This window comes from Schistocerca piceifrons, chromosome 2, assembly GCF_021461385.2.
Source record: "Schistocerca piceifrons isolate TAMUIC-IGC-003096 chromosome 2, iqSchPice1.1, whole genome shotgun sequence".
Lineage (NCBI taxonomy): Eukaryota > Metazoa > Arthropoda > Insecta > Orthoptera > Acrididae > Schistocerca > Schistocerca piceifrons.
Window position 1 is genome coordinate 276,684,350 of NC_060139.1, and position 25,013 is coordinate 276,709,362.

At 39.6% G+C, this 25,013-nt stretch overlaps 1 protein-coding gene across 2 annotated transcripts in view; it reads left to right on the forward strand.

Moving 5' to 3' along the window:
• LOC124777464 (TBC1 domain family member 16) overlaps positions 1 to 25,013 on the forward strand; it is a 99,921-nt gene that overhangs the window by 32,003 nt on the left and 42,905 nt on the right. For both annotated transcript variants that reach the window (XM_047252887.1, XM_047252888.1), the window contains exon 7: positions 19,975 to 20,114. In XM_047252887.1, the coding sequence (XP_047108843.1) occupies positions 19,975 to 20,114 (140 nt within the window). The remainder of the gene's footprint in view (positions 1 to 19,974; positions 20,115 to 25,013) is intronic.

Here is a 25,013-nt window from a genome sequence, read left to right on the forward strand (position 1 = left end):
GGTCAAGCTGTTGTACATAACAAAGACTATAGCAGACACCCACTCCTGGTGATGCCATAACTGTTGGAAGTTTGCAGCAAGAAATTACACAGAGACAGTAGTTCACAATCGTGGACCACTCTTGTCAGTCTCCCAGATGTGTTAGTCACTGCTGCATGAAACTGACACTTTACATCACTCAGTGGAATAATAGAAACAACACATCAGTCTGTGATTGACGTCATAATGGTTCACCTGCGAAGACTAAACTCAAAAAGACTGTCTCTGATAAAACACCATATCACTGTGTTTTGGGTTGAGATATTGCTCTTTTGACTGAGCTTTTACTGTAGAGGTAGCTATAAATGGTGTTTCATATTGTTAGTCATCGAGAAAACGGCCACAATGATCCAGAATAAGAGACATGTGCTAATGTATCAATGAAAAAAACCAAGTTTTGAAAACCTAATGTAACTGTGTAGATAAATAACAATCTACTCACCAAGCAGCAGCAGGTGAACACACATATAAAAGGTATTATGTGTGCAAGCTTTTGGGGCAAATGGCAGAAGGGTTGAAGGAGAAGGAAGAGGGGTGAAGGGAAAAGACTAATGAAGTTTAGGAAAAGGGGTAGATTTCAGAAAAGTTGCCCAGAATCCTGATTTGGGGGAGATTTACCAGATGGGATGAAAAGGAGAGACTCTTTCCTTTTATACAGTTACATTGTGTTTTCAAGAATAAGAGGCATGGAATACCAAATGGAGGTATTAAGCTTTTGCACGATCCGATACAACCTACACCACATGGAATCAGTTGCGTCAGAAGGAATGCAACCAACAAGCTGCCGCAACTTTATTTCTATTTATTACATCTTGAAACACATTCTGCTACAAAAACAATTATAAGTTACAGACAACAATAACAATGCTGAGTTAGAGAGAGAATTAGCTCAATGGATCCAGTTGTTGACAGCAGGCTTCTGTGAAGTGGGATAACAAATTTTAGTGCACTGGTATGATGGATGCCTTCATAATACTGATGAGTATGTTGAGAAGTAACTAATCAAGTCTCTGTAAATACTTAAAAGATATTTCCTGCTAGTGAACTCATCATTGCTTCGCAATTGCTAAACGTGGATGGGAATAGGATACACGTCATGATCTCCTTTTCCTCCCCTCTCTCTACCCTCCTCCTCCTCCTCCTCCTCCTCCTCCTCCTCCTCCTCCTCCTCCTCCACACTCCCTTTGTCCATCTCCTCCTCTTTCTCCCCTTTATCTTTCTCCATCATCTTATCTCCCCCCCCCCCCCCCCCCCACTCCCTGTATACCTCCTACCTCATACTCTCTGTATCCATCTTCTCATTCCTCATGTATCTCTCCATATCCTCCTTCCCCTTGTTTATATCCATTTCCTGATCCCAACTCTGTCCATCTCCTCCTCCCCCTCTTTCTGCCTTTATTTATTGTTATCACAAACAGAACCTTGATGTGGAATAAAAGTCAAAATAAATTGATAAATCAGTGGAATTATTAGTGCACAGGGTATAAGAGAGCTCTTTCCAGCTGTTAGGTCTGTGAGCATTGGGGCTTTACTGACAGTATTTTGCATAGTTTAAATTTGTGAACAGATATTATAAAGTTAGCCATAAACACAACTTTCTGCTTTTCATTTGAAAATGACTGTGAAAAGGAAAACAAAACCACACATTTTCACAGCACAGCTTAGCATGTTCTTTCTCACAACTGGTTTAACGGAAAATGTTGATTGTTTGATTCTTATTTGATTTGCCTGCATACACTGACTACACTCTTCAGTCTTTGTGACACACCAAAGATATGATCACCACTGATAACACCCCGAAATATTGCTTACAGTTGTATTCGTTTTCACAAAATATCAATATTCAGAGCAGAATTGTTTCTTGTTATGAAAACATGAACGAGCAGAATCATCAAACAGAACATCAGCTTTTTTTATGAAGCCAAATCAATCGAGATGTTGCCAAGAGATGATCTTTCATACATGTGGCAATTGATTTTTATTTACATAGATTTATCAAGATCTCTGAATTAGATCTATGGCTGCATTGTTAAATTTTACCATTTTCTTTTCAGTTTGTTCATTGTACATTGATTTAGTCATAATATAACTTATTTTCAAGTATTCTTTCAAACTTGCTCTTTCAAGTTCTTTCATTTATTGTTCAAACTTTACCTGCACTAGAAGCAAACAGTACAGTGTTGTCTGGAAAATGAGGGTCGTTCAGATATGCTCCATTAACATATATGCCTCCTTCATTTTCCAAGTTAAGGTTCTCATAACATTCTCCGTGACTGCTGAGAATAGTTTTGGTGATATTAAATTTTCTTCTCAGTATCCTGATGAAGTCTAGCGGGACCTGTAATGTTGACATAGATGTTGACAGCGTAATGACATGCTGAATCAGTATATTGTTTCTCTTGGGCTATTAGTACAGATTTTCTTGTAACTACATCTACATCTATATCTATACTCAGTAAACCATGGTGAGGTGCATATCAGAGAGTATGTCCCATTGTACCAGTTATTAGGGTTTCTTCCCACTCCATTTACACATGGAATTTGGAAGAATGATTGTCTGAATGCTTCTGAGCATGCAGTAATTATGACCTTATCCTCATGATCTCAGAGTGAGTGATATGTAGGATATTGTAGTATATTCAGGGAGGCATCATTTAAAGCCAGTTATTGAAACTTTGTTACTAGACTTTCTCTGGATAGTTTACGTTGTAGCAGATCCACCTGCTTTATTTATTTTGTTAGGTGTCCTCGATGTTGACGTACTGCGTTGCTACACTGGTTGAAAATTGGGGTTTGTAATTTGGACACTGACTACGGTAAATAATGTAGCCGACAGATGCACAGTCACAGTTGCTTTTCACTGTCTTTTACTTTCTCTTTGCACAACCCCCCAATAATACACAGTTATATATGTATGGCCAGTGCACTATAGTTTAAACTTTCCGTAAGCCTCATTAATAGTTTGCAGGCAGACCTCACCATACTACTAGAATAGTTTACTGTTGAATATCTGCGAGCAGTAACAACATAACCACATAGTTCACAGTCCTTCAAATAAATTGAACAGTCACTGTCATTGATTTGACACACAGTCTATTGGTGTAACACTTATTTCACTGTTAAGTTGTCGTTCTAAGCAACACGGGTTCCTCGTCTGAAACTCAGCTGTGGACTGACTGTCTTGCGACCAAAAATCGGACCTTATATATCATCACAATAATAGGTACTGAAACTACACATTGTTCAAAGTTAAATTTACAGAAATTACAATTAAAACTTAACTCATTAAATTAACTGAATACATCGAAAAATTCCATCTTTTAAGTTTCTTCTGCTACAATGTTTAGGCGGAATTATTTGTTTAAATTGTGAAATTAACACATATAGCTATGTAAACAATACTTTTGACAAAACTGTTAATTACTTTGGAATTAATTCAGGGGTGGTTTTGCTAACATGTTTTCGAATAGAGCCAAATAGATACTTTAAGATTACTAGTATTTCATCTTCCAAATGTTTATAATTAGTACACAATTTATATTTGTTTATACATCAACAATAGAATTTATGTTACAAAACAATTACTGATTTCACTCTATAATGAAACATAGTAACTAGTAATAGTCAAAAAAAATTAGAAAATCAATTACATACATAAAACTAAGCACAAAATTAGATCTGGTGTTATATTCTTTAAAACTGAGAGCCAATCTTTCTCTGTTATGAAAATTCAAGTTGTATTCACATATGCCAAAGGTAAATAGTTAAAAGTAACAAAACGAATTTAAGGAGGCAGATGGCAAAACAGAAGGGGGATTAAAAATATCCCAGCTTGCTTCATCACATCACCCCCTCAATGGATTGACCAGATAGATATTGCAAATAGCCAACTGGGCAATTCAGTGACCACAAGTGATGCCAGAAATTGTGTTTAACAATGTATACACAAAAAAATATTACATAAGAAATCTTATCAATAACTACAGTACATATGTTTTTTTCTTTTTTTATATAATTTATAGTTATGTGAACTGGCCCTATGAAAATCTCCATACAAAATAATTGCATACGGTGTATTGTCGTACAATATCACAAAATATCTACAGTTATACTGTTATCAAAAAATTAGGCCTCTCTTCATCATAAGTGATGTCCTATTTGGTTAAGCTAAGATTACTTTTAAAGATACATATCATTTGATACAAGTCCTGTCTTGCTGAACAAAAATTAATCCTCATGGGTAGCAAAGAAGTTAAATTACACTACGCATTGCAGTTAATGTTTAGACAAAAAAATTCACTTGCTCGAAGTTTAGTGTTTTGTTCAATCACTTTCACACTTTTAATGAGCTTTAACACACTTTCTCATCAAACTGTCCACGACTTCAACAGTTCCAAGTGACAGTTATCAAGGAAGTGCACCGTGATTAGTTCCCTTGGAAGTGGTTCTCCTCTGTCACAGTACATGAAAAAATGAGACAAAATACCCTATTTTAGTGCACCTACTTTTAATTTTAACTTAAGTCTAAGAAAAGAATGTTTAACACTAATGGCAAATGATAGTCATTACTTCATAAATAAATACATTACATAGTTCTCATAACATTATAATAATTAACACTAAAATTGGCTATAGTATGAAAGGTGTGGAGTAGAAAAAAATTTAAATCAAGTGCTCACTACACTACAAAACATTACTTCAGGTCATAACTGTCTGAAACTGGTTAAACTTGAACGATTTGGGTCTCTTTCTCATTTGCAAAGTAGCAAAAACTCAAGATGTGCAGTAGATTTACTATTCATTACGCTATGAAAAAAGAATAGAGCCACCATCACAACTTAATTACTGTTCAAATCAAGATTAAGGGGTGTAAGTTGTACCAAATCATTGCCCCACTTCTCTATTCAGCTCTAAGCACCACTCTCATTCAACCATAAAATTAAATCCTCACAAAAATCACAAAATTTTGCCAAATAGATGACCTTCCAGAATATCCACATCAGTCTAGCATCACAGTGATCAGTTAATCAGCAAAATTACTGTTCTTCATCCCAGTATTACCACTTCAAGCTCATAATTCCTCGGAACACTAATAGAAGTTTTCAGATAACCTATATATCCAATGATGCAGCATTATATGACTTGTAAATATTGCTCTTTCTGTTAATCTCTCATTCCAAGCTGCAGTGTCATGAATTGCACAATATAAACAGTACCCAAGGCTGCCTAGTTCCAAATTAGATCATCAATATAGTTACACCACATTCGTTTGTATATAGTTACATTTTTCATTAATCATGTCTGTCAGCACCATTATTTCACTTACGTTTCTTACCTTGTTACCTAGTGGAGTGCATTCTCAAAAAAATATCCCTATTGCAGAGACAGGCTCCGTAACCATTAAGCCCCTAACATTATTCATTATTTTATTATTTCATTATGTAATAAATAAACACCTGCTCTGCTTATCTAATGCAAAATTGACTCTACTGAAAAACACTCCACAGTAACAGATACTTATGCTAAGGCAAACTTAACTCTCATTAACGATCAGACAAAATTATCACTTAGAAAAATTATTACTTGCTTGACATTCTAGCCTGAAGGGCGATATATATACAAATCTTGCTTACTCTTTCCACACACATTACTCCAGGCAACTATGTTTGAAGTTGTAAATTCTTAATTCTAGAAAAGGCTGTACCATGAAACAGATTTATGGGTAGATAGTTATCTCCTCCATATACTGACTAGACTGACCACAATTAATATTAATACCTAGTATTTAAGATGGTTTGTATTGTATATTGCCTCTGTTGCTGCACCAAATCACACTAATTTCACACATGAGCTGATTACTTCATATGTTAATTATCCTTCACATATGCTGAAGCCTTTCATTTTCAGTTTACCTTACCTCAATGTTTGACAGAAATTCTGTAATCATGGTACCAGTTTATTTTCTTCCATCCTCTTATGAGTACATTGCTTATAACTAATGCAACATAATGTACAATAAATCTAAAAACAAAGATGATGTGACTTACCAAATGAAAGTGCTGGCAGGTCGACAGACACACAAACAAACACAAACATACACACAAAATTCAAGCTTTTGCAACAAACTGTTGCCTCATCAGGAAAGAGGGAAGGAGAGGGAAAGACGAAAGGATGTGGGTTTTAAGGGAGAGGGTAAGGAGTCATTCCAATCCCGGGAGCGGAAAGACTTACCTTAGGGGGAAAAAGGGACGGGTATACACTCTCACACACACACATATCCATCCACACATATACAGACACAAGCAGACATATTTAAAGACAAAGAGTTTGGGCAGAGATGTCAGTCGAGGCAGAAGTGCAGAGGCAAAGATGTTGTTGAATGACAGGTGAGGTATGAGTGGCGGCAACTTGAAATTAGCGGAGATTGAGGCCTGGTGGATAACGGGAAGAGAGGATATATTGAAGAGCAAGTTCCCATCTCCGGAGTTCGGATAGGTTGGTGTTAGTGGGAAGTATCCAGATAACCCAGACGGTGTAACACTGTGCCAAGATGTGCTGGCCGTGCACCAAGGCATGTTTAGCCACAGGGTGATCCTCATTACCAACAAACACTGTCTGCCTGTGTCCATTAATGCGAATGGACAGTTTGTTGCTGGTCATTCCCACATAGAATGCATCACAGTGTAGGCAGGTCAAATAATATATACATAGATACACTGGAGAAACTTTTTCTAAAATGTTTCTATACTAAAGTATGCTACTGCACAAAATCACATGACAGTTGGAGAAGGGATGTTCCTGATTCACTCGTGAACTACAGGTAGAATAGGAGAAGAGTTTGACTGCCTCAAGAAACACGAAAAATGAGAAAGACAGCTGGGGTAAGCATTATTGCCACATAATGATTCCAACACAGAACATTGAACCCCCTACTTGCTAATTGCACAAGAAATTAGTTCCAAATAGTACATCAGTGCTGAGGTTTTGAATCACCAACAAATTGCACTTCAACAACTGTCCTGCCAATTTCACAGTTAATAGTATCTCTTGTTTCACACTCTTTAATAGCTTACCAGTAGCCCCAATAATTTTTATTCCAGTAACATGCATCACTACTATACCCTCTGTATTCTTAATAAATTCATTAAATGCCTGTGACAAGCCATTCAAATGACTACCACTGTCCAGTAAACACTTTAACATGTATACCTTGTACGCTTGCTGTTATTACAATGTGACCCACTTGCTTTTTACTTACCATGTGATCTTGTCCATACAACAAATCCTCATTAATCCTTTATTTACTTGACACATTGCCCTCATTATTAATTATAAATTCAAATACCCCATTCTCGTCACTACTGGATTCGCCATTGCTATCATCATTACAACTACAGTCAGAATCAGACCCACTGTCACTTACGCTATGCTTTAGATTTAGTATCTCTTCCACTTTTTTTTATTTCAGTCAATTTTGAATCTACATTTTCATTTACTTTTACCAGTTTTTCCTCTACCACTACTGCACACTTGGGATCTAGCTCAATTTCTGAATCACTTCTAATGTGATCAATTTGGTTCTCAAGTTTAACTCTATTTTCAGCACTATTGTGCTATTGTCATCACAAAGTTTCTCTCTCTCTTCTACACATTTAGTACTCAATGTTAATTTCTCATCAGTATTATGTACTACTTTCTTTATACTATTGTCCTCCCTCGTAACATCATCTTTCATAGCTATATTACTCAAACAACTCATTATAATTTGCCTTAACCTTACTTCACTTCTCCCTATGTCGTAAACTTTGGCCCTTGCTGACTTTCGCTACTAGACTTCTCCTCCTTAACCTTAACGTCCACTTCAGTGTTTTTTTCATCCATTTTGCTCTTTACAGTAGTACTTTTGTCCCCATCATTCAAATTTACATTCATGTTTGATTTATAATCACTTACATCCTTTTGTTCATTTAAAAACTTAACCTCTACAGCTTTGTCCTCAGTCACACTGTCTTGTTTGTTAAGGCCACTTAATACAAAACAGCTTTTGCTATGAAATTACCTTATTCTCATTAATTCTTCTGCTGCTGCTGCTGTGGTTGTCCTCTTGGTCCATGATCTGCATGGCTGTGGCAAGTTTTAATTCTCAGCACGGCATTTTGTTTACCTCCTGTCAGCTGCTGCATGCTGATTGGTTGCTGCTGTATTCAATGGCTGCTTCCATAGAACCTGCCCGCTGATTGGCTGCTGTACCTTCTTTGTTATGAAACCCCAGCTCCGATTGGCTGTATCACTTCTTCACTGTAAACCACAGTTGATTTCACTTTTCAAAGTTCGCAAGTCTTTGTTTTATTGTCGCCACATACAATAATCCTCACCCGCAAGGGCACCACAGAAATGGTTCAAATGGCTCTGAGCACTATGGGACTTAACATCTGAGGTCATCAGTCCCCTAGACTTAGAACTACCTAAACCTAACTAACCTAAGGACATCACACACATCCATGCCCAAGGCAGGATTTGAACCTGCGACCATAGCAGCAGCACGGTTCCAGACTGCAGCACCTAGAACTGCTCGGCCACAATGGCCGGCAAGGGCACCACATGTAGCAGTTCCACATGCTTTATTTATTTTGTTGGGTGTCTTCAGTGTCGACGTACTGCATTGCTACACTGGCTGAAAATTGGGGTTTGTAATTTGGACACTGACTACAGTAAATAATGTAGCCGACAGATGTTGCATTTCACTGTCTTTTACTTTCTCTTTGCAGAACCCACCAATAATACACAGTTATGTATGTGTGGCCAGTGCACTATTGTTTAAACTTTCCATAAGCCTCATTAATAGTTTGCAGGTGAACCTTGCCATGCTGCTACAATAGTTAACTGTTGAACATCTACAAGCAGTAATAACATAATCACATAGTTCACAGTCCTTCAAATAAATTGAAAATCAATGTCAATGCATTAACACAAGACCTGTTTGGAGTAACACTTATTTCACTGTTAAGTTAATACATTGTTGTCATTCTAAGCAACACAGGTTTCTCTTCTGAAACTCAGCCGTGGACTGACTACCTTGTGACCAAAAATCGGGCCCATAAATATCATCACAGTAATAGGTACTGAAACTACACATTGTTCAAAGTTAAATTTACAGAAATTACAATTAAAACTTAACTCATTAAATTAACTGTACAATACTTTTGGCAAAACTGTTAATTACTTTGGAATTAATTCAGGGCTGGTTTTGCTAGCATGTTTTCAAATAGAGCCAAATAGATACTTTAAGATTGCTAGTATTTCATCTTCCAAATGTTTATAGTTAGTACAGAATTTATATTTGCTTATACATCAACAGTAGAATTTAAGTTATGAAACAATTACTGATTTTGCCGTATAATGAAACGTAGTAACTAGTAATACTCAAAATAAATTAGAAAATCAATTATCATACATAAAACTAAGCACAAAATTAGATCTGGTGTTATATTCTTTAAAACTAAGGGCCAATCTTTCTTTTTTATGAAAATGCAGATAATATTATGCTGGACAGTGAAGGGGGAGGCGTGTTTATAGTGATAAAAAGTGCAATAGTATCGAAGGAAATTGACGGAGATCCGAAATGTGAAATAATTTGGGTGAAGGCCACGGTTAAAGCAGGCTCAAACATGGTAATTGGATGCCTCTATAGGCCCCCTGGCTCAGCAGCTGTTGTGGCAGAGCACCTGAAGGGAAATCTGGAAAATATTTAGAATAGATTTCCTGACCATGTTATAGTTCTGGGTGGAGATTTTAATTTGCCAGGTATAGATTGGGAGACTCAAACATTTATAACGGGTGGCAGGGACAAAGAATCCAGTGAAATTTTTGTAAGTGCATTATTTGAAAACTACCTTGAGCAGTTAAACCGAGAACCGACTTGTGGCGATAACATATTAGACCTTCTTGTGACAAACAGACTGTTGAGGATCAGTGGACAAAGTTCAGAACCATCGTACAATATGCAATAGAAGAGTATGTGCCAAGCGAGATCGTAAGATATGGAAAAGAGCCACCATGGTACAACAACCGAGTTAGAAAACTGCTGCGGAAGCAAAGGGAACTTCACAGCAAACATAAACATAGCCAAAGCCTTGCAGACAAACAAAAATTACATGAAGCGAAATGTAGGACTGTGCGAGAGGCATTCAATGAATTCAGAAGTAAAGTTCTATGTACTGACTTGGCAGAAAATCATAAGAAAGTTTGGTCTTATATCAAAGCGGTAGGTGGATCAAAACAAAATGTCCAGACACTCTGGGACCAAAATGGTACTGAAACAGAGGATGACAGACTAAAGGCCAAAATACTAAATGTCTTTTTCCAAAGCTGTTTCACAGAGGAAGACTGCACTGTAGTTCCTTCTCTAGATTGTCGCACAGACGACAGAATGGTAGATATCAAAATAGATGACAGAGGGATAGAAAAACAATTAAAATTGCTCAGAAGAGGAAAGGCCGCTGGACCTGATGGGATACCAGTTCGATTTTACCCAGAGTACACGAAGGAACTTGCCCCCCTTCTTGCAACAGTGTACCATAGGTCTCTAGAAGAACGTAGCATTCCAAAGGATTGGAAAAGGGCACAGGTCATCCCTGTTTTCAAGAAGGGTCGTTGAACAGATGTGCAGAACTATAGATCTACATCTCTAACGTCGATCAGTTGTAGAATTTTGGAACACGTATTATGTTTGAGTATAATGACTTTTTTGGAGACTAGAAATCTACTCTGTAGGAATCAGCATTGGTTTCGAAAAAGACGATTGTGTGAAACCCAACTCGCGCTATTCGTCCACGAGACTCAGAGGGCTGTAGACTCGGGTTCCCAGGTAGATGCCGTGTTTCTTGACTTCCGCATGGTGTTTGATAGTGTTCCCCACAGTTGTTTAATGAATAAAGTAAGAGCATATAGACTATCAGACCAATTGTGTGATTGGATTGAAGAGTTACTAGATAACAGAACGCAGCATGTCATTCTCAGTGGAGAGAAGTCTTCCGAAGTAAGAGCGATTTCAGTTGTGCCATAGGGGAGTGTCATAGGACCATTGCTATTATACATAAATGACCTTGTGGATGAGATCGGAAGTTCACTGAGGCTTTTTTCGGATGATTCTGTAGTATATCGAGAGGTTGTAACAATGGAAAATTGCACTGAAATGCTGGAGGATGTGCAACGAATTGATGCATGGTGCATGGAATGGCAATTGAATCTCAATGTAGACAAGTGTAATGTGCTGCGAATACATAGAAAGAAAGATCCTTTATCATTTAGCTACAATATAGCAGGTCAGCAACTGGAAGCAGTTAATTCCATAAATTATCTGGGAGTAGGCATTAGGAGTGATTTAAAATGGAATTACCATATAAAATTAATCGTCGGTAAAGCAGATGCCAAACTGAGATTCATTGGAAGAATCCTAAGGAAATGCAATCTGAAAACAAAGGAAGTAGGTTACAGTACACTTGTTTGCCCACTACTTGAATACTGCTCACCGGTGTGGAATCCGTACCAGATAGGGTTGATCGAAGAGAGAGAGAAGATCCAATGGAGAGCAGCGCACTTCGTTACAGGATCATTTAGTAATCATGAAAGGATTACGGAGATGATAGATAAACTCCAGTGTAAGACTCTGCAAGAGAGATGCTCAGTAGCTTGGTACGGGCTTTTGTTGAAGTTTCGAGAACATATCTTCACCGAGGAGTCATGCAGTGTATTGCTCGCTCCTACGTACATCTCAAAAAGAGACCGTGAGGATAAAATCAGAGAGATTAGAGCCCACACAGAGGCATACCAACAATCTTTCTTTCCACGAACAATACGAGACTGGAATAGAAGGGAGAACCAATAGAGGTACTCAAAGTACCCTCCGCCACACAACGTCAGGTGGCTTGCAGAGTATGGATGTAGATGTAGATGTAGATGCTAATGGTAAATAGTTAAAAGTAAAAAGCGAATTTAAGGAGGCAGATGGCAAAACAAAAGGGGAATTAAAAATATCCCAGTTTGCTTCGTCACAATGTCTATCTTGAAGGGTCTTCCAGTTCAGTTCCTTCAGTATCTCTGTGACACTCTCCCATGGATCAAACAAACCTGTGACCATTTGTGCTGCCTTTTTTGTACACATTCACTATCCCATGTTTTCCTATTTGGTACAGGTTCCACACACTTAAGCAGTACTCTAGAACTGGTTGCAAAAGTGATTTGTAAACAATCTCCTTTGTAGACTGACTGCACTTCCCCAGTATTCTACCAAAAGACCAAAACCTACCACCTGCTTTATCCACATCTGAGCCGATGTGATCATTCCCAATTCATATCTGTACAAAGTGTTAGATTCAGATCAAACAATGGAAAATCCAGGTAGGAATATCAACAGTGTAGGAAAAGATTCTCTACATGTTGTGCCAAAGGGTGGCCTACTTTGCTCTTATCCACAGTTTGGCGGTGCTCATTCATCATGGTGGACAGATGGTTGGTAGTCATACCAATATAAAAAGCCGTGCCGTCATTGCAGCAGGCTGGTAAATGACATAGCTGCTTTTACAAGTGGTCTCGCACCTGATGGGGTAGGATAAACCTGTGACAGGACTGGAATAGGACAAGGGGTTGGGATTGGGAGTGGCACAGGAATGGACTAGGATATTGTGGAGTTTGGGTGGGCAGTGGAACACCACTTCAGGAGGGAATGAAAGTATCACGGGTAGGATGTCCCCCCGTTTCAGAGCACGGTGATAGGTAATCAATGATCAGGGGTGGGCCACCTGTGAAAGCAGCCATGTCGTTTACCATCTCTGCTGCAATCATTGCACAGCTTTTTGTATTTTTATGACTAGCAACCAGCTGTCCACCAGGGTGAACAGCCACAGTCCGATTGTGGCCAAGAAGAAAGTAGACCACCCTGTGGCGCAACATGCAGCTGAACAAAACATGCTTGATTTCAATTGCTGCTTTACTACTCAAGCCATCTGGATCCTTCCCTCCCCCACCAGCTTTTCTGAACTGCACTGATGGGAGTTATCCTCACAACACATTCTCTGCTCCCGTAATTACCCTGGCCTCAGCCTACAGTAACATATTGCCCCACATCCTCCCCCAACAGTTTCCACCCCCTATGTCCTATCATCTCCTCCCCATTCTCAACTCCCACCCTGTTTATTTACAGCCCACTGCCAATACATCCACCCATCTTTCCCCCCTTATCTCATTTTTTGTTCCTTTTTTCGTGATCTCCCTGCCCCACAATCTCCTGACACTGCACCTGTTGGAGGCTAATTACTGCACACTCCACCAGGCAGCGTTCATCTCTCTCCCTACCTGTGCACTGCTATCCCTTCCCCTTTCCCTTCCCCACTCCCTCCAGATTGCTGCTTGCATCCCACGTGATGCTGCATTCCGGCCCGAGATGCTGTGTGTGCAGGAGACACATTTAACCAGTGAACCCTTTGCTTCCACCCCTCAATGTGCAGGAAAAGAATTCTAACTGCTTTCAAATACCTCCCCCTGCCCCTACTCCCCCCCTCCCTCCCTCTACTTTTCCCCTTCTGATACAGAATGATCTGCACTTTCAAATACCTCCCCCTGCCCCTACTCCCCCCTCCCTCCCTCTACTTTTCCCCTTCTGATACAGGATGATCTGCCTATTATTGTAATAATTCTATTGTATCACACTGATAGTATGTAAAGGATAGATTGCTACTCACCACATACAGAAAATGTTGAGTTGCAGATAGGCACAATGAAAAAGAATGATAGAAATATCTCAACTTGTGCACAGTCTTTCTTCAGAGGTAGAAAATTCACACACATTCACACAAGAACAACTCACACATCCTGGACTTTCCACAGTAATAATATCCATCATTTGGAGCAGTCAATTACGAGGGTCACTCCAAAAGAAATGCACACTATTTTTTAAAAAATCCATCTTTTATTCTACATGTTTGAAAGTTTTATGGTGTGTAGATACATCCTTTAGGAACAATATTTCCATTTCTCGACGTAATTTCCATCCCTCTCAACTGCCTTACGCCATCTTGGAACCAGCGCCAGTATACTCGCACGGTAAAATTCTGGACCAACCTGTTGGAGCCCACTTTCATCACATAACCTGCTTACCCAACGACTAACTGTACTGCGATCAACAGTAGCATCTCCATACACTGTGGATCACAGTGTGGAATGTTAGATCCCTTAATTGGGCAAGTGGGTTAGAAAATTTAAAAAGGGAAATGGATAGGTTGAAGTTAGATACAGTGCGAAACAGTCAAGTTTGGTGGCAGGAAGAACAGGACTTCTGGTGAGATAAACGTATTTATGAAAATAGGGGTAATGCAGGATTAGGTTTACTAATGAAATAGGAATGTGGGTAAGCTACTATGAATAGCATAGTGAATGCATTATTGTCACCAAGATAGACACGAAGCCCAAACTCACCACAGTAGTACAAATTTATATGCCGCCTAGCTCCACAAATGATGGAGTGATTGAAGAAATGTTTGATGAGGTAAAAGTAATTATTCAGATAGTTAAGGGAAATGAAAATTTAATTGTGATGAGGATCGAGAATTCAACAATAGGGAAAGGAAGAGAAGAAAAAATTTTAGGTGATTTGGAATACTGAAAAGGAATGAAAGAGAAAGCCACCTGATAGAATTCTGCACAGAACATAATTTAATAATTGCTAACACTTCGTTTAAGAATCATGAAAGAAGGTCATATAAGTGGAAGAGACCTGGAGACGCCGGAAGGTTTCAGATTGATTATATAATGGCAAGACAGAGATTTCGGAACCAGATTTTAAATTGTAACACACTTTGAGGGGCAGATGTGGACTCTGATCACATTTTATTGATTATGAACTGTAGATTAAAACTGAAGAAATAGGAAAAAGGTATTCAATTAAGGAGATGGGACCTGAATAAGGTGAAAGAACTAGAGCTTGTTGAGAGTTTCAGAGGTAGTATTAGGGAATGACTGACAAGAACAGAGGAAAGGAATACAGTAGGAGAAGAATGGGTAGCATTAAGAGATGAAACAGGGAATACAGCAGAGGATAAAGTAGGTAAAAAGATGAAGGCTACCAGAAATCCTTGAGTAGCACAAAATATACTGAATTTAATTGATGAAAGGAGAAAATATGTATATGCAATAAATGAAGCAGGCGAATGGGAATACAAACGTCTAAAAAATGTGATGGACTGGAAGTGCAAAAGGCTAAGCAGGAATGGCTGTATGACAAATGTAAGAATGTAGAAGCATGTATCAGTAGCAATAAGATAGATGCTGTCTACAGGAAAATTAGAGAGACCTTTGGAGAAAAAAGAACCAGCTGTATGAATATCAGGAGCTCAGATGGAAAACTAGTCCTAAGCAAAAAGGGAAAGCAGAAAGGTGGAAGAAGTACAAGGTAGATTTACTTGAGGGCAATATTATGAAAATGGAAGATGATGTAGATGAAGATGAAAAGAGAAAGACAATACTGTGTGAAGAATTTGACAGAACACTGAAAGACCTAAGTCAAAACAAGGCCCCAGTAGTAAACAACATTCTGTTAGAGCTACTGATAGCCTTGGGAGAGCTAGCCATGACAAAACTCTACCATCTGGTGAGCAAGATGTATGAGACAGGCAAAATACCCTCAGACTTCAAGAAGACTATAATAATTCCAATTTCAAAGAAAGCAGGTGCTAAGTATGAATATTACCAAACTGTCAGTTTTAATACGTCATGTTTGCAAAATACTGACGCAAATTCTTTGCAGAAGGATGGGATAATTGGTAGAAGCCAACATCGGGGAAGATCAGTTTGGATTTCAGAGAACTGTAGGCGCAGGCAAGGCAATACTGATCGTGTGGCTTATCTTAGAACATAGATCAAGGAAAGACAAACCTACATTTATAGCACTCACAGACTTAGAGAAGGTATTTGACAGTGTTGACTAGAGTACTCTCTTTGAAATTCTAAATGTAGTGGGGGTAAAATACAGGGAGCTGCAGGCAATTTGCAAATTGTACAGAAACCAGATGGCAGTATATAAGAGTTGAGGATATGAAAGGCAAACCGTGGTTGAGAAGGGAGCAAAACAGGGTTGTAGCCTTCCCCGACATTATTCAATCTGTACATTGAGCAAGCAATAAAGAAAACCAAAGCAGGGTTGCCACAAATTCTGGAAATCAAGGAATTTCAAACATGTCAGAGAAATTTGAAAAATAAAAAACATGGGTAAAATCTGGTTTTTGTCTCTGTAGATAAAGTGGTTTGTTCACTGAGATGTCATGCATCATCACTGGATGGGTGCAGCTGAGTACATGTGCTGCTTCCCTGCTCCCTCATTCTTTACTGCTTCTCCCCTCAGCTTGCAGTCAGTGCTGCCACAACATCTTGCCGCTAGCCTAGCTGTTGCTGACAAGAAGCAGGGAGGCGTTAGGAGTGGTTTTCTTGGATCTGATTCTCTGAGACTGTTGACCCAGTAGCCAGAGATGGCGATCATGTGTACATGAGTTGTGTCTGAGTGATTGTGTGAATGTGTGTGTGCTCTCATATTCTGACAAAGGCTATGGCCAAAAATTTAGTTGTGAGAGTGTGATTGTCTTTTCGATGTGCCTGTCTTTACAGTTTGTTGCTAGCTATCCTCATTGATATTGACACTCCGAGTTTTTGCGCAAGTATCTGTTGTGTGGATTGATCACTGCAGTCTCATTTCATCAACATAGTGTGTGTGACGCGAATAGTTGGCCACATGAGTCGACTTCCATGATGGGCCAAAACAGCAGGCCATTTCTGTGAGTATCTCTAACGGATTGGGCCTGCCGATCTCAAGCTCACCATTTCCCACTAATGTGCAGTCCCTGCCCATTGGATTTAGTCTCACTGATCTCCTCGCAGGCCAGGTCTGTTTGTGTGTGGCGTAATGCAGCAGATTTTCATTGTTTATCCATGGACCCTGGACTGTGGTGCTCTTCGGAAGGACAGAGACCATGGGCGATGGATTTCAGGAATTGTGACTGTCTCACCGCAAGTGCATTGTACAGCATGGCATTTTATAGACATTTTATGTATTCTAGTACTTTTTGGACTTCAAAATTAGTTTATATATTAGAAAGAATGGACGATAAGAAGAAGAAAATGGTGGCAATCGCTGGCAGTTTGTTTGCTATGTACTCATGTATTTCTTGAAGGAAACACCACACAATACCTTAAAATAATAGACATAATACAGTGTGTAATAACTGACAATAATGAACATAGTAGAACCAACTTTTTATTGGTGATCACCTGTGGTGTTGGTTTACACAACTCTTATCTGCCTTATACACTTCTTTCAAGAGGCCTACTTTTTTTCTGGGGTTATTTTTAAAATCAGTGAAAGTATTTTAAATCTGTCTTGCAACTCCAACAAAATGTGAATTTTTGTCACAAAATGTGTTTTGATTTATTGAAATAAAGTAACGTCAATGGTCTTATGAAACACATATACCATTCGGCTTGCTTTCTCTGTCTAAAAGATGTTGATGTTAGTACTTAAGATTTTCCTCACATGTTTAGAAATGCAGAAGTCCTTACATTAATTTGTCAACTTATGTCTTGGAATTTCACTTGGGGAAACTCGTGGCAACCCTGGGGGGGGGGGGGGGGGGGGGGGGGGGGGGGATCTGGAGTGGGAATTAAAGTTCAGGGAGAAGAAAAAAAAAACTTTGAAGTGTGCTGATGACACATTATTTCTGTCAGAGGCAGAAGAGCAGTTGAATAGAATGGACAGTGTTGTGAAAGAAGGATGTAAGATGAACATCAAGAAAACCAAAAAGAGGACAATTGAAACTTCCTGGCAGATTAAAACTGTGTGCCCGACCGAGACTCGAACTCAGGACCTTTGCCTTTCGCGGGCAAGTGCTCTACCATCTGAGCTACCGAAGCACGACTCACGCCCGGTACTCACAGCTTTACTTCTGCCAGTATCTCGTCTCCTACCTTCCAAACTTGAAGTATAATTGAATGTAGTCAAATTAAATCAGGTGATGCTGAGGGAATTAGATTAGGAAATGAGACACTTAGAGTAGTAGTGGATTTTAGTATTTGGGTAGCAGAATAATGGATGATGGCCGGAGAGGAGAGGATATAAAAATGTAGACTGGCAATGGCAAGAAAAGCATTTCTGAAGAAGAGAAATTTGTAAACATTGAATATAGATCTAAGTGTTAGGAAGTCTTTTTTGAGAAGTATTTATATGGGGTGTAGCCATGTATGGAAATGAGACATGGGCAATAAACAGTTTAGAAATTATGAAATGTGGTGCTACAGAACATTTCTGAAGATTTGGTCAGTAGATCCTGTAACTGATCAGATACTGAACAGAATTGTGGAGAAAAAAAAATTGTGGCGCAACCTGACTAGAAGAAGCGATCAAACAATGGAAAATCCAGGATGGATTAATAACAGCATTATGAAAAAAGGATAGATTGATACTCACCACATAGTGGAAATGTTTAGTCACAGACAGGCCACAGAGAGAGAGGGAGAGAGAGAGAGAGAGAGAGAGAGAGAGAGAGAGAGAGAGAGAGAGAGAGGGGGGGGGGGGGCAGTGGTCCTGTATGAGAGAGTTGTATTTGTATGTGTGTTGTCTAATTCAAAAGAATGCTTTTTGGCTAAAACCTTACTTGTTTAGCAGTATTTATGTTGTGAATCTCTGTGAACATTTTCGGTATATAGTGAGTAGCAGTCTATCCTTTTCATATTAGAAGAAGGTATCAGTTGATACAACACATTCCAAGACATTATGGGATCACCAGTTCAGTATTGAAGGGTTGGAGGGAAGTGTGTGTGTGTGTGTGGGGGGGGGGGGGGGGGGGGGGAGGCTGTATAAATCATGGAGGGAAACCAAGAGACCAAGAGATGAATACAGTAAGCAGATCCCGAAGAATGTAGGTTGCAGTAGTTTTTCAGAGAGGAAAAGGCTTGCACAAGATAGAGTAGCATGGAGAGTGACATCAAACCAGTCTCTGGACTGAAGATAAGAACAATAATGACATTTGAGGATAGGAGAGAGTTTCACAATACTGGGAGTTTGTTATTCACTCAAAAACTATAAAAATAATTTTCATAATTAATTTCCATTAAGAACACAAATGAAATGACACAGTTTCAGAGGCTTTACTGATCTCATGCAGATATAATTTTATGTATATAGACTGAAGCAGTGAGTGAAACTTTGTACCAAGGCCGGGAATCAAACTCCCATCTCCTGCTTTCTAGGCAGATGTGCTAGCCACTAAGCCATCATGGCACATCGGTTCGCAAAACTGTGTGGATTACCCAGGCATGCCTCACTCCTCATTCCAAATTTTTATTGCTGCCCCAGTCTACTGTAAGTTCCCTCTTACACATGAACAGAATTTTTGAGGCTGTCCATGTTCTGGAATAGCACATAAGCATCAAATGTAAATGGGGAATCCACCCTGAAACCCAGATGCAAGTACATATACAAATGAAATGACACAATTTTGTGTGTAAGGGGGAATTTAAAGTAGACTGGGGCAGCAGTGAGTATTTGGATCGAGGAGGGAGGGGAGCCAGGGTAATCCATGCAGTTGTGCGAACTGGTGTGCTGAGGTGACTTAGTGGGTAGTGCACCTACCCAGTAAGCAAGAGACCCAGATTCGATTCCCAGCCTTGGTACAAATTTTCACTCAACACTTCAGTCTGTATACATAAAATCCATTAAGAATGTTCTTAAAGGGAACTAGCTTAATTGTGTTATCTTCTAATTATTATTATTTTAAAACTTAATATTTAAGATCTGTTATATGTATCCTTATAACATGTAAAAGTTTATGTCGAAACTAGAGTTCTGGCTGCAAATTTGTTGCTTGTCTTGTGATAGTGATTCATTTTTCTTTGCAGGATATATTTTTTGGAGGCCTGGAACCAGAAATGAGAAGCACAGTGTGGCCATTCCTGCTTCACTGTTATTCTTATCAGAGCACACATGAAGAAAGGGATCAGATTATTGCCATCCGCAGGCAGGAATACCATGAGATAACGTTAGTGTTTCAATAATCTCAAAACTTTATACATGGCTATTACAAATGATTTAAGCGATTTCATAAATTCACTGTAGCTCCATTCATTGACATATGGTCACAACACACTACAGATACGTAGAAAAACTCAAAGTTTTGTTCGGCTGAAGCCGCACTTCAGGTTTCTGCCACCAGAGCGCTCGAGAGCGCAGTGAGACAAAATGGCGACAGGAGCCGAGAAAGCGTATGTCGTGCTTGAAATGCACTCACATCAGTCAGTCATAACAGTGCAACGACACTTCAGGACGAAGTTCAACAAAGATCCACCAACTGCTAACTCCATTCGGCGATGGTATGCGCAGTTTAAAGCTTCTGGATGCCTCTGTAAGGGGAAATCAACGGGTCGGCCTGCAGTGAGTGAAGAAACGGTTGAACGCGTGTGGGCAAGTTTCACGTGTAGCCTGCGGAAGTTGACGAATAAAGCAAGCAGGAAGCTAAACGTACCACAGCCGACGGTTTGGAAAATCTTACGGAAAAGGCTAAAGCAGAAGCCTTACCGTTTACAATTGCTACAAGCCCTGACACCCGATGACAAAGTCAAACGCTTTGAATTTTCAGCGCGGTTGCAACAGCTCATGGAAGAGGATGCGTTCAGTGCGAAACTTGTTTTCAGTGATGAAGCAACATTTTTTCTTAATGGTGAAGTGAACAGACACAATGTGCGAATCTGGGCGGTAGAGAATCCTCACGCATTCGTGCAGCAAATTCGCAATTCACCAAAAGTTAACGTGTTTTGTGCAATCTCACAGTTTAAAGTTTACGGCCCCTTTTTCTTCTGCGAAAAAAACGTTACAGGACACGTGTATCTGGACATGCTGGAAAATTGGCTCATGCCACAACTGGAAACCGACAGCGCCGACTTCATCTTTCAACAGGATGGTGCTCCACCACACTTCCATCATGATGTTCGGCATTTCTTAAACAGGAGATTGGAAAACCAATGGATCGGTCGTGGTTAAGATCATGATCAGCAATTCATGTCATGTCCTCCACGCTCTCCCGACTTAACCCCATGCGATTTCTTTCTGTGGGGTTATGTGAAAGATTCAGTGTTTAAACCTCCTCTACCAAGAAACGTGCCAGAACTGCGAGCTCGCATCAACGATGCTTTCGAACTCATTGATGGGGACATGCTGCACTGAGTGTGGGAGGAACTTGATTATCGGCTTGATGTCTGCCGAATCACTAAAGGGGCACATATCGAACATTTGTGAATGCCTAAAAAAACTTTTTGAGTTTTTGTATGTGTGTGCAAAGCATTGTGAAAATATCTCAAATAATAAAGTTATTGTAGAGCTGTGAAATCGCTTCAATCATTTGTAATAACCCTGTACATTATTGGTTCCAGTAAAGATTTGATTGGATAATAGGAGATTGGTCCCCTTATGAACCAGGGACTTTGCCGTTGGTGGGGAGACCTGCATGCCTCAGCGATACAGATAGCTGTACCGAAGGTGCAACTATAACGGAGGGGTATCTGTTGAGAGGCCAGACAAACGTGTGGTTCCTGAAGAGGGGCAGCAGCCTTTCAGTAGTTGCAGGGGCAATAGTCTGGATGATTGACTGATCTGGCATTGTAACATTAACCAAAATGGCCTTGCCAAAATGGCCTTGCTGTGCTGGTACTACGAACGGCTGAAAGCAAGGGGAAACTACAGCCATAATTTTTCCCGAGGGCTTGCAGCTTTGCTGTAGGATTAAATGATGGAAGCATCCTCTTGTGTAAAATATTCCGGAAGTAAAATAATCCTCCATTCAGATCTCCGGGCGGGGACTACTCAGAAGGACATAGTTTTCAGGAGAACCAAAACAGAAAATTTAAAAAGGGAAATGGATAGGTTAAAGTTTAGATGTAGTGGGAATTAGTGAAGTTCGGTGGCAGGAGGAACAATACTTCTGGTCAGGTGACTACAGGGCTATAAATACAAAATCAGATAGGGGTGATGCAGGATTAGGTTTAATAATGAATAAGAAAATAGGAGTGTAGGTATGCTACTACGAACAGCACAGTGAACGCATTATTGTACCCAAGATAGACACAAAACCCTAGCCGACCGCAGTAGTACAAGTTTATATGCCAATTAGCTCCGCGGATGACGAAGAGATTGAAGAAATGTATGGTGAGATAAAAGAAATTATTCGGATAGTGAAAGGATACAAAAATTTAATAATCGTGGGGGACTTGAATTCGGTATTAGGAAAAGGAAGAGAAGGAAAAGTAGTAGGTGAATATGGAATGGAGGTAAGGAATGAAAGAGGAAGCCGCCTGGTAGAATATTGCGCAGAGCATAATTTAATCATAGCTAACATTTGGTTTAAGAATCATGAAAGAAGATTGTATACATGGAAGAGGCCTGGAGACACTGGAAGGTTTCAGATAGATTATATAATGGTAAGACACAGATTTAGTAACCAGGTTTTAAACTGTAAGGCATTTCCAGGGGAAGATGTGGACTCTGACCACAAAAATGATGAAACTGCAAAAAGTTGGGAATGTAAGGAGATGGGACCAGGATAAACTGAAAGAACCAACGGTTATGGAGAGTTACAGAAAGAGCATTAGGGAACAATTGACAAGAACGGGGAAAAGAAATTCAGTAGAAGAATAATGGGTAGCTTTGAGAGATGAAATAGTGAAGGCAACAGAGGATCAAGTAGTTAAAAAGACAAGGGCTAGTAGAAATCCTTGGGTAACAGAAGAGATATTGAATTTAATTGATGAAAGGGGAAAACATAAAAATGCAGTAAATGAAGCAGGCAAATAGGAATACAAACGTCTCAAAAATGAAATCGGCAGGAAGTGCAAAATGGCTAAGCAGGGATGGCTAGAGGACAAATGTAAGGATGTAGAGGCATGTATAACTAGGGGTAAGATAGACACTGCCTTTAGGAAAATTAGAGAGACCTTAGGAAGAAAGAGAACCACTTGCATGAATGTCAAAATCTCAGATGGAAAACCAGTTCTAAGCAAAGAAGGGAAAGCAAAAATATGGGAGTACAGTATATAGAGGGTCTATACGAGGGCGATGTACTTGAGGGCAATATTATGGTAATCAAAGAGGATGTAGATGAAGATTAAATGGGAGATATGATACTGCGTGAAGAGTTTGACAGAGCACTGAAAGACCTAAGTCGAAAGAATGCCCCGGGAGTAGACAACATTCTGTTAGAGCTACAGATAGCCTTGGGAGAGCCAGTCCTGACAAAACACTACCATCTGGTGAGCAAGGGGAAACTACAGCCGTAATTTTTCCCGAGGACATGCAGCTTTACTGTATGATTAAATGATGATGGCGTCCTCTTGGGTAAAATATTCCGGAGGTAAAATAGTCCCCCATTCGGATCTCCGGGCGGGGACTGCTCAAGAGGACGTCGTTATCAGGAGAAAGAAAACTGGCGTTCTACGGATCGGAGCGTAGAATGTCAGATCCCTTAAACGGGCAGGTAGGTTAGAAAATTTAAAAAGGGAAATGGATAGGTTAAAGTTAGATATAGTGGGAATTAGTGAAGTTCGGTGGCAGGAGGAACAAGATTTTTGGTCAGGTGAATACAGGGTTATAAATACAAAATCAAATAGGGGTAATGCAGGAGTAGGTTTAATAATGAATAAAAAAATAGAAGTGCGGGTTAGCTACTACAAACAGCATAGTGAACGCATTATTGTGGCCAAGATAGACACAAAGCCATGCCTACTACAGTAGTACAAGTTTATATGCCAACTAGCTCTGCAGATGATGAAGAAATAGATGAAATGTATGACGAGATAAAAGAAATTATTCAGGTAGTGAAGGGAGACGAAAATTTAATAGTCATCGGTGACTGGAATTCGTCAGTAGGAAAAGGGAGAGAAGGAAACATAGTAGGTGAATATGGATTGGGGGGAAGAAATGAAAGAGGAAGCCTCCTTGTAGAATTTCGCACAGAGCATGACTTAATCATAGCTAACACTTGGTTCAAGAATCATAAAAGAAGGTTGTATACCTGGAAGAATCCTGGAGATACTAAAAGGTATCAGATAGATTATATAATGGTAAGACAGAGATTTAGGAACCAGGTTTTAAATTGTAAGACATTTCCAGGGGCAGATGTGGACTCTGACCACAATCTATTGGTTATGAACTGCAGATTGAAACTGAAGAAACTGCAAAAAGGTGGGAATTTAAGGAGATGGGACCTGGATAAACTGAAAGAACCAGAGGTTGTAGAGAGTTTCAGGGAGAGCATAAGGGAAGAATTGACAGGAATGGGGGAAAGAAATACAGTAGAAGAAGAATGGGTAGCTCTGAGGGATGAAGTAGTGAAGGCAGCAGACGATCAAGTAGGTAAAAAGACGAGGGCTAATAGAAATCCTTGGGTAACAGAAGAAATATTGAATTTAATTGATGAAAGGAGAAAATATAAAAATGCAGTAAATGAAGCAGGCAAAAAGGAATACAAACGTCTCAAAAATGAGATTGACAGGAAGTGCAAAATGGCTAAGTAGGGATGGCTAGAGGACAAATGTAAGGATGTAGAGGCTTGTCTCACTAGGGGTAAGATAGATACTGCCTACAGGAAAATTAAAGAGACCTTTGGAGAGAAGCGAACCACTTGTATGAATATCAAGAGCTCAGATGGCAACCCAGTTCTAAGCAAAGAAGGGAAGGCAGAAAGGTGGAAGGAGTATATAGAGGGTCTATACAAGGGCGATGTACTTGAGGACAATATTATGGAAATGGAAGAGGATGTAGATGAAGAAGAAATGGGAGATAAGATACTGCGTGAAGAGTTTGACAGAGCACTGAAAGACCTGAGTCGAAACAAGGCCCCGGGAGTAGACAACATTCCATTAGAACTACTGATGGCCTTGGGAGAGCCAGT